At 39.4% G+C, this 11,091-nt stretch overlaps 2 protein-coding genes across 2 annotated transcripts in view; both read right to left on the bottom strand.

Moving 5' to 3' along the window:
- LRIT3 (leucine-rich repeat, immunoglobulin-like and transmembrane domains 3) overlaps positions 1 to 5,016 on the bottom strand; it is a 33,883-nt gene extending 28,867 nt beyond the window's left edge. The window contains exons 1-2 of the mRNA XM_011970569.1: positions 4,889 to 5,016; positions 1,033 to 1,505 (exon numbers count right to left, since the gene is read on the bottom strand). Coding sequence (XP_011825959.1) covers positions 1,033 to 1,505; positions 4,889 to 5,004 — 589 coding nt within the window. The 5' untranslated portion in view covers positions 5,005 to 5,016. The remainder of the gene's footprint in view (positions 1 to 1,032; positions 1,506 to 4,888) is intronic.
- A 3,655-nt stretch (positions 5,017 to 8,671) lies between these two features.
- Positions 8,672 to 11,091, bottom strand: part of RRH (retinal pigment epithelium-derived rhodopsin homolog) — a 16,674-nt gene continuing 14,254 nt past the window's right edge. Inside the window, exons 6-7 of the mRNA XM_011970568.1 lie at positions 10,794 to 10,972; positions 8,672 to 9,367 (exon numbers count right to left, since the gene is read on the bottom strand). Coding sequence (XP_011825958.1) covers positions 9,253 to 9,367; positions 10,794 to 10,972 — 294 coding nt within the window. The 3' untranslated portion in view covers positions 8,672 to 9,252. The remainder of the gene's footprint in view (positions 9,368 to 10,793; positions 10,973 to 11,091) is intronic.

The following is an 11,091-nucleotide window of genomic DNA, read 5'->3' as shown; positions in this document are numbered from 1 at the left end:
CAACCCAAATGCCCATCAGTGATAGACTGGATAAAGAAAATGTGCCACATATATACCATGGAATACTATCCAGTCATAAAAAACGATGAGTTCATGTCCTTTACAGGGATATGGATGAAGGTGGAAACCATCATTCTCAGCAAACTAACACAGAAACAGAAAACCAAACACTGCATGTTCTTACCCATAAGTGGGAGTTGAACAATGAGACTACATGGACACAGGGAGGGGAACATCATACACTGGGGCCTGTTGGGGGGTAGGGGTCTAGGGGAGGGATAGCATTAGGAGAAATACCTAATGTAGATGACGGGTTGATGGGTGCAGCAAGCCACCATGGCACGTTTATACCTATGTAACAAACCTACACGTTCTGCACATAAAGTATAATAATAATAATAAAAAGAACCCCAGAGAAATACACATAGAACCTAAACAAGGCCAAGTTCAAAATTCCAAAACTAGTCACAGCTAAACTAAGCGATCATATCAGTTAGGTGAACCATTTCGGGCCAGTAAAATAACTGATGTTTCCACCATTTCCTTTTAGATTAAGGAAATTTAGAAGCTATTCTTCCTAACTAATGAAGCCACTGCTATCGCATAAAGATGCCAGTGCCCCTCTCCTGCTCCTGAAGAACCTAATGAAGAGTTGAAAAGCCAACTGAGCAGAAGCTGGTACCAGAGTATGGAGCAATGCTGTGCTCACAAGAGTCTACGCAGGTTGGTGGATTCTGTCTGTCAGTTGGAGGCTCTTTAAGAGAAGAGGTCCTCTCTCCATTTATGACTCAAGTTCTCTTCCACTTTTCCACCATGTATGTACACACACATGCGTGCACACACACACAGCCTTTTCACCTTACACAGGGGAAAGAGGTAACTTGACCTAGGTTAACTAATAAGGTACTATTCCACTGAAAGTGCAATTACAGAGTAAAAAGCCAAATCCAGTAAATTTTAAAAGACTGGACAACAAAAGCTATGAATAGCAAAGTATCTATAGATGAAAAGCCCAGAGGCTCGTGAGCTTACCAAGGATAATCCTGCTTGGGGAAAGGTCCAGGCCTCCAGAAGGTGTTGTAACTAAATGAGACCAGCTCTCCAGGAAATCTGGTGGCAATGTGGTGAGTCTGTTGCTTGATAAATCCAAGTAGGCAAGGTTCTTCAGATACCTGAGTGCCTCATTTGGCACACTGGTTATTTTGTTATTGTGCAAGTCCAGGGTCCTCAGAAGGGGCATGTCCAGCAGAGATGCCCAAGGGAAAGCAGCCAGAGAATTCCCATCCAAGCGCAACTCATGCAGTTGCTTCAGGTTGTAAAAGCTGCTGGGGTCAATGCTGGCCACGGAATTGTAAGTCACCCAGAGATACTGGAGCTCCACCAGGTAATAGAAGGCCTCCGCCGAGATTCTGCGGATGACAGTCTTCTCTATGCGAAGCTTCACCGTGTCCACGGGGAGGTTCGTAGGGAGCTCGTTCATATCCATGTCATTACATAGCACCAACCTAGTGTCACAGCATGAGCAATGTGAGGAAACTCACTTTCCAACATCCATTTGAAAAAAATACTTCTCATTTGAAAAACGTATCAATTTTTGGCCGGACAGTGGCTCATGCCTGTAATCCTAGCACTTTGGGAGGCCAAGGTGGGCTTTGGTTCAAATCTAACCAAGGTCTAAGGTCTACCACCTCCTCTGTGGCCATGGAAAACCACTTCACCAGTGTCTCAACCTAATTTTCCCATACGGCACTGTTATGGATGATTAATTACAATGGATGTAAAACTCTACAACTTCCTAGCACATAATATGTACTCAGCAGGTATTTGCTGCTACTGTCAACAACCTCGGTTTTACATGGAAAGTAACTGGGGCCCAACAACATTCAGTAACTTCCCAAGGCCACCCAGCTAGTGGGTTTCACAGTCACCTTTCAAAACCACTTCTTTCCAACTTAAAGTGGACCTCTTTAGGAAATGGACCATTTTAAAAGAACCCCTGTTAAAATAATAAATCAATCCTTTTTAAGAGAATAACTTATTTAGGTGAAAAAAAAGTGTTCACAGTACATGTTTAAAGTTGAGCTCTGTTTTAACAACGTGACTTGCACATTGCTTTCTGCCTAAGGAATAAACCAGAAACTAGGAGCTGACCTTGAGCGAGTCACATTTTGATCTTGTTTCTTGGCACATACAAAACAGGCTTAGAAAAACAACACTGGGCAATGTGGCTCATGGCTGTAATCCCAGCACTTTGGGAGGTCAAAGTGGGCAGATCACCTGAGGTCAGAAGTTCAAGATCAGCCTGGCCAACATGGCGAAACCCCGACTCCACTAAAAATACAAAATTAGCCAGGCATGGTGGTAGGTGCCTGTAATCCCAGCTACTCAGGAGGCTGAGGTGGGAGAATCACTTGAACCTAGGAAGCAGAGGTTGCAGTGGGCCAAGATCATGCCACTGTACTCCAGCCTGGGTGACAGACCGAGACTCCATCTCAAAATAGAGAAAAAAAAAAAAAGAAAAGAAAGAAAGAAGAACAACACTGTCCCATGTGTAAATTTAAACTATGAGGAATCTGAGAATTTACATTCATTTTAGCCTGGAAAATGACTTTTTTATCTCCTATGAGATACTCATCTGAATTACAAAAAATAATAAGTTTTGCAAGGTATCATCTAAATTATAGCACACTATAAATTCAGTAAATAATTACAATAAAATAACCCTTTAGTGAAACACATCACATTAAATAAGTGGATTTGAAAAACCAGCTCATAATGTAAACAGAGATAAGCAGCATAAAGCTGCAATGTAGTGGTTGTATGGTAGTGGTAGTGTTGTCTCATTTCTGTAACTTCAGGAGAAGACCTCATGGAATCTTTGAAATCCTGTAGGGATATCTCTTACTTTTCGTCTCTATTTTGTATCACAGATTTCAGGGCTACTTTATACCAGAATGGTAGCAGTTTCTACTCATTAAGAAAGTATTGGCCGGGCGCGGTGGCTCATGCCTGTAATCCTAGCACTTTGGGAGGCTGAGGTGGGCAGATTACCTGAGGTCAGGAGTTTGAGACCAGTCTGGCCAACATGGTGAAATCCCGTCTCTACTAAACATGCAAAAACTAGCTGGGCATGGTGGCACATGCCTGTAATCCCAGCTCCATGGGAGGCTGAGGCAGGAGAATTGCTTGAGTCCAGGAGATGGAGGTTGCAGTGAGCTGAGATTGTGCCACTGCACTCCAGCCTGGCCGACAAAGCAAGACTCTGTCTCAAAAAAATAAGTAAATAAAATAAGTATTTCAGCATGCTATCATAGAAGAAAGCCTAGTTTGTACACTGAAAGATTTAGCATCTTTATGAACTTAGTTACTAACACAATTACATGATCTAGAACAAGTCATTTGGTCTCTATACAGTTTGGTTTCTTCACTTATAAACTGACAAGGGGCTGAACTAGATTATTTCTTGCCAGGCCTAATATTCTATAATTTTTATAAAATCTATCAATAATGGGGTCACCACAAAGAAGGAAACATTTCTGTGATAGTTTCTCAAAAGTACCCTGGCCTGATCCTTCACTGCTTCACGTCCGTGGACAAGTAGGCCTTTAACTTGCTACATTTTCTTCATCGTCTTTAACCACCCAGTGAATATGTCAAAAAATACCAAGAATTGCTTAACTAAAGTTTATACAATAACAACATAAGCTTTTCACAAATATATCTTAGTTATTATTATTTATTTGTTTAAAGTTATAAGACATAAATTGGGCAACTCTTTTAACAAATTATTTTGTCTGAGACACTGTTTACTTCAACCAAGTCACGAATAATCTGATTTTATTATTAAATACCCTCTCAAAAAAAAAAATTCAAGTTCTAGGCCAGGCGCGGTGGCTCATGCCTGTAATCCCAACACTTTGGGAGGCTGAGGCAGGCGAATTACCTGAGGTCAGGAGTTCGAGAGCAGCCTGGCCAACATGGTGAAACTCCGTCTCTACTAAAAATACAAAAAAAATTGCGGGGCATGGTGTCAGACGCCTGTTATCCCAGCTAATCGGGAGGCTGAGGCAGGAGAATTACTTGAACCAGGGAGGTGGAGGTTGCAGTGAGCTGAGATCACGCCACTGCACTCCAGCCCAGGTGACAGTGCGAGACTCTGTCTCGAAAAAATAAAAAGAAATTCAAGTTCTATTGTGTTTAGCTAGCAAGAGTTCTGTTTTGCATTTAACATATCTAAAAGGCTTCATGCACATTATAAGCAAATAAGTATTCTCATTACACATGTAGATGCTAAAGCAACCTAGAGACTGAATAACTTCTGTGAGATCCTACAGTGTCTGCAACAGACAGTATCTTTTTCAATCTTCCTTATTTTGTAAATTCCATCAGCTTAAAATGGAAAAATTCTAACTACCAACCTCTCTAACTTCACTCTTGAGATCTTTCTTTCTGCCACTCAACTGACATGAATAATCCTCAAAGGAAGTGGAGAGTCACGAAAGCAAAGGATCTGAGCATGTCCCGCAGCTCCTGTTCAGCCTGTCCTCAGCCTTTCTATAATCAAGGGCTGAGCTGGCCACGCACCTTTAAATGGTTTGACCTCAAGCAACATTTTGCAAACATAAGCATGATAAAAATTTTGGAGCAGAGAATGTGTTTAGAAATTTCCGGTAACTTGAGAGACCTTTAAGAGTTAAACTGCTCGAAATGAAAACAGTGAAGGAGTAGGTGACCAGTATTAACACAATTACGTTAGAGCTTACGGACACTAAACATTCTCTTCTGCGATTTCTGATCCTCAAACATTTGCTTTCAAAAGTAGGCTTTCTTGTTTGGGTCCTTTTTGTCAAAATAATGAGAACATTTAGTAGCAAGCAGGGGAGCATACCTTGATCCTGAGCCGTCATTTCTGCCGTGATAATCACAGGTGCACTGTGAAGGACATGAACAGCCCACTCCTTCCAAAACGTTAAGGACAATGCACAGACATGCAAAGAGATGCATTGCTCCTTTTAGAGGTTATTTAAACAAAAGGTAAAAACCCAATCCTAAGCATTCAGAAACTGGTGTGCCTGGAATACAAACAGCCATTTAGTAACAGCAGATTACCTGGGATTAGCTGAGATCTGTAGTTACTTAACCTTCAAGTGTATCTTGCAGGAGATCAATTGACCCAGCCTTTGAATACGGTTTCAGCAAAGTAACACATTCTAAGGAAAATGAAAATCAAACACATGACAAGCAATTTCAATAGTTACCCATATCTAGATTTGCAAGGAAATGCCTATTAAATCCCTTTCCTCTGGATGTACTTGCCACTACACCTTAAAAATACACTTAATGTTAAAAATAATTCAGTCTTGGCAGATGCAAGAAAATTCTGTAGATTATTTACATGTTATAACATTATAAAATGCTTTACTTTTGGTGTTTGCCAGCATGCATAACTAATTCAGTTTTACAAAATTTAGTTTTAAAAATAGAAGCACATGACATAAAAATGATTTAGAAAAGAATTATCGATGTTGCCACATACTGGCTATCCCTAAAAGTAAAGTAAAACAAGTCTGTTACATAGATTTTATAGGGAAAATGCTTCAACCCACTACTGATGTGGCAGAACTAAGTTCTCCAATGAGAACGTGTTCTGAGACTCTTCCAGGTCATCTCAGTGTGTGGAAGGTTTATCCCAGCCGTTTATTTTTAATGTAGGCAGCTATCTCTGTTCAATAGTTTCCCAAGTTATCGGCATCAAAGCCATATTTGAAGATCAACTCTAATTCTTTCAGCTATACTAGGCTCTATCAGAAAATAAAAATTAAACGTAATTAAATTTAAAACTATCTCCATATCCATAAAGTGGAGAATCCACAGGGACAATCAAGGATGTAAGTAATAAATATATGTCATTTAACCTTCTTAGTGGCTGCTTCTAACCATCCTCTTTAACTAAAAACTTTTTTAAAAGAAAATTAATTCTATAAAAATAAGCATATTACAGAAAATGTTATTTAAAACTAATATAATTTATATAAAAACTACAGAGTCTGAAAAACTGTGCTCAATTAAAATAAAATACGGCAGGTTTTCAGATTCGGCACAACTCGTTTGTTCACCAAATATTTACTGAGTACTTATTCTCTGCTGAGCACTGAGGGGTACAAAGAGGAATAAAACAGTTGTTACACATAAGGAACTCACACGATAAAGGGAGGAACAGACTACTAAAGAAGCACCAGAAAAGAGCATCAAACCCAGCCTGTGTTAGTCAAGCAAGACTTTCTAGGGTGGGTGGTGCCTGGCTGCCTTTTACAGGGTGCATGAGGATGTATTATGGGAAAATCCAGAAAGTCGCATTGCAAGCAAAGGGAATAGTGGGAACAAAGGGAGGGAAGTGAGAAACAGTGTATTGTCCTCAGTCAATTTCAAGCACTTCTTGTTGCTCAGGCATAAGATTTTGAGGCGGGAAGTTAAAGAAGATAAAGCTGGAGAGGTAAGTGGGGATGAAGTTATCAAGGAAACCCTTAGATTCCCTATGGAGAGCTTACTCTCAGCCTATAGGCAATGAGAGCAATAAAAGTTAGGCTTGGGGGTGACATATCAGCTTATCCTTTTAGGAAGAATTCTCTGGCAGCTGTGGGGAGAAAAGGTTTAGATAGCGCAAGCAAGAAGAAAGAAGGAGGCTTCTGGTGGATGTCTGTGGTTATAGTCCAGGTGAGCAGCCATCACGCTACAGCCTTGACTGCTGTGCTGGTAATAGTTAGGATAATGCAGCTTCAGGAAACATCCAGGAAAGAGAAATGATTGATTAGATGTAGGGATGAAGAAGGGATTTAAAAACAACCCTAAGGTTTCCCAGTGCTGGAGATTCAGTGAGAGGTGGTAGCCCTGAGTTTTTAAGCACCAGAGGGAGAAGAAATAGGATGGGTAAATCTCAGATCACCAAACAACCAAGGGTTTTTGAATTATTAATTTCGTGGATGACATGACTTACATGGAAGCAAGAAATGCCAAATTGAGTACAGAAACGCTGTTTAAAGATAAAAACATTAGAAAGTAGAAAACTAAGAGGTCAGAGGGAATTGTGTAACCAAAGCCCGGTCTTCCTAGTTTTATCATATAAGCAAATTAGACAATAAAAAATATAGCACTGAAATATAATTACTCTATACTGTTGAAGTCCTTTATATTTGAGGCAAAGTTGCTTCTTGCTTATCGCTGGAAATGAGTTCATGGCCTTGCAAATTGGAACTCTGAGTCCATTTTTCTAGACATTATTACAGAAGTTGTCCTGGCCTTTTAATGGCTCTGGGACTTTGGGCGCAGATGTCATTATGCTTTCCCTGTAAAAAGTCTCAGCTACGGTAGACAGGATGAGCAAAGAGCTAGTGACACAAAGCATTCAGTACTCTCTGGGAACACTAGACATTTTAATTTGGCCATGAAGAAAGACAAAAAGCTGAAAAGTCCCTTTCGGAGTATGTTAAAGAGGGCCTTGAAAATCCAGCTGAGGGGTTTATACTTACTTGGTGGGCGAGTGAAGGTTTTTAGCTAAAGAATTTGGGCATTGGAACTTTATTTTTAAAAGATTAGCTACAAAGTTGTATTGATTGCGGTTGTATTGTATTAATTGATTGCAGTGGGAAAGTCAGAGAGTGAGGAGATAACGTAGAAGATTCCTATAACAGTTTACCTTTCCATATACATAGAGGACTGTACACATAAAACTAATACCTAGATTTTACTTAATATGCAGCCAAAGGTGCTAAAGAGACAATTTACAGGTAGAAAAAATAGAGATTAAAAAACACAATATGCAAAGATACACAGCCTCACTAGCAGTTAAAGAAATGTGAAATAAAATGAACTTAAGTTAGAGTATACAACTCATAATTTAAATATATACAGCACTATTAGCAGGAATATGAAAAGCCCACTTAGACACTGCCAGTATCAGTGTAAACTAATTCAATCTTTCCAGAAAGCAAGTTAGCAACAATAATAGTGTTTTTGTATTTGTATCCAGTATTTCTAGTCTGAAAAGAAACACTCAAATAGAATAACTTCTCCCATAGAAAAAATATATTTGCACTGAAATATTTTCAGTGGTACATCCATGAAACTAAAAATTGAAAAGCAATTTAAATGTCTACTATTTAAACAATGGTATATTGTACTATGCTTTTTTTTTTTTTTTTTTTTTGAGACGGAGTCTCGCTCTGTCTCCCAGGCTGGAGTGCAGTGGCCGGATAGCTCACTGCAAGCTCCGCCTCCCGGGTTCACACCATTCTCCTGCCTCAGCCTCCCCAGTAGCTGGGACTACAGGCGCCCGCCACCTCGCCCGGCTAGTTTTTTGTATTTATTAGTAGAGACGGGGTTTCACCGTGTTAGCCAGGATGGTCTCGATCTCCTGACCTCGTGATCCGCCCGCCTCTATGCTTAACAGTCATTTAGAATGACAAATATGTGAGTCTACAAACTCATTTGACATTGAAAAATCATTTATTGAGTGCCTACTACATGCCAGACAGAATTAGGTATATGTGCTAAGGATACATTAAAGAACAAACATATAAAAATCTCCACTCTGATTGAAGTTAACTCTGGTGGCAAATATATGGAATATATATGCAGAAAAATGGTAATCAAAATTGCAGAAAACATCAAAATATGCACAGGGGTTATAATGCTATATAATATATATGCATCGACTTAACATTTTATTTAGAAACAATTGTGTTTAATGTTCATTTGATTATTTTTGTTTAATAACATAAGTTAATTGATTTAAATGTTAAAATGTTGAAATGCCAAAAATGCTTTCTATTCTAACTGGGAACATCCAACAACTCATTTCAGTAATTATCTAGAATTATTCATTATTATTGTTTTTACTCATTTATTCTAACATTAAATTAGTGACCGCTTCTATTCTAATGGAGGAGCCAGGCAAGTTAAAGGTCATCAGTACAGTGTAATGCATGCCATAATAGGGAAAAAGAAAGGGGACGTTAACCTCAGATGCCTAATTCATCAAGGGAGATGAGCAATAAGTTGACATATCAGGACACAGAGAAGCATGCACTGCAGCAGCCAGTGCACAAAGAGAAGAAGCATGAGCTGCGCTTGAGGAGCTTACAGTCTCATAGGACAATGATCCATGTCTACACTTGATCTAAATGGGCTCATATTTAAAATAAAAGCATTGTCAAAAAACTAAAGTGTTTTGACAGTGTGTCCTTTTCTCTTATTTCAGATTCTTCCTGAAGCCAGTGGGTTTTGAGATACATCCATCGGTAAAATACTTGTCACAGGCATTGTTTGGTGAGTCTGACATTTGAACATGGCAAGCATCGCCCTCCGAAACCTACAATAAAAAAAGGAGAATTTGGCATTAATCATAATGATTTGTAACTTCTAAAGCATTTTCAAGTATGGCTAAGATGCCACTACTGCCAATTTACATCTCTGGATAAATTTCTGCCTCCAACTTAACATCTCCTGTTGAGAACCTTTATAAATATATAAAGTATATGGTAGAGTTAAAACCCATTTTGCACTATTGATTCTATAGATTTCCTGTTGAGAAACTTTATAAATATATAAGGTATATGGTACAGTTAAAGGCCAATTTTGCATCATTGATTCTATAGATTGAAGACGTCTAATAAAAGTAAATAATTGTATGTATTTAAAAGGATGCTACCAATGTCAAGTGCCATGAGTTGTTTATTTGAACTAACAATGTGTGTTTCTTCCATCTGTTCTTCCCAGCAAGAATTTTCCAAAAGAACTACCAGCAGATTCTGAATTTAAAATGTGTTCATCATTCTTCTTATGTGGTCTGTTTGGGCTGTAAAATTTTATGTTTCTTCATATACCTGTAACTAAAGCTGCTTTTCCAAACATTGTCATTCCAGGATAAAATTACCTGACCTCAGCTGGGTGTGGTGGCGCACGCCTGTGATCCCAGCACTTTGGGAGGCTGAGACGGGTGGATCACAAGGTCAGGAGTTCAAGATGAGTCTGGCCAAGATGGTGAAACCCCATCTCTACTAAAACTACAAAAATTATCCGGGCATGGTGGTGGGCAACTGTAATCCCAGCTACTCTGGAGGCTGAGGCAGGGAATTGCTTGAACCCATAGGCGGAGGTTGCAGTGAGCTGAGATCGCGCCACTGCACTCCAGCCTGGATAGAGACTCCGCCTAAACTTCATTGAGGAGGCAGGAAGGGAACATTTTGCTGAGAAACCCAAAAAAGAGAGGAGGTAAGAATTCTCTAGTATCCAGATACCTTTTATGTTGGGACTAAACTTTTCCCTTGCATTTGAATGATATGTCTTATTTCTTGTAAGTATACATCTATGCTACCCACCAAGTGAGCCCAACGTTGCCCTGTCCATTTTCCAGTAATAAAATCACTCTTTTCTTTGGAAACCACTATTCCATGTATTTGGGATGGGAGTAACCATTTGAACTAAGCTGACCACTGACATCCCAGGGGCTTTTCTGCCAGAGAGCCATGTGAGATGCAGTTGGTATTTGGGGATGCTTAGCTGGTAGAACTTGGGTCTTGGGTTACCCACAGTCATCTCTGTCACTGTGTGGGAAGAGTCTGTCACAAATCTGGAGCTCTGGGCATTTAAGGGTCTAGATGCTGCTCCAGTCACATGAGGCAAATGACCTTTATGCTAGATTGAAGTGGGTTTCTGTCACTTCTCTCCCAAGAAATCTTAACATTCTTTTTATATCAGTTTTATTTTGTATTGCAAGCATTTTAGACATTACTTACTTTTTATTAGCAACCACGTAAATGCAGGGGTTGTAGAATGTAGAAGATTTTGCAAACAGTGGAGCTATGATGGCCATGGGGGGAGGAATCTTCTTTGGGTCACCAAAAGAAGCCCATAAGCACACGATGGAATAAGGGGACCATGCCACCAGAAACATGCAGATCATGATCACAGACATCTGAAAAGAAATAGATATTCACCAAGCCCAATATCTAAAATATTTAAATATTAATATATCTAAAGTAGGGTAAAAGCTATCTAGGTTGGAATTTGAATATGTTTATGTTGTTGATGATA

Source organism: Mandrillus leucophaeus, unplaced genomic scaffold (assembly GCF_000951045.1).
Source record: "Mandrillus leucophaeus isolate KB7577 unplaced genomic scaffold, Mleu.le_1.0 Scaffold956, whole genome shotgun sequence".
NCBI classification, from domain to species: Eukaryota; Metazoa; Chordata; class Mammalia; order Primates; family Cercopithecidae; genus Mandrillus; species Mandrillus leucophaeus.
This window is presented reverse-complemented; position numbering and strand designations above follow the sequence as displayed.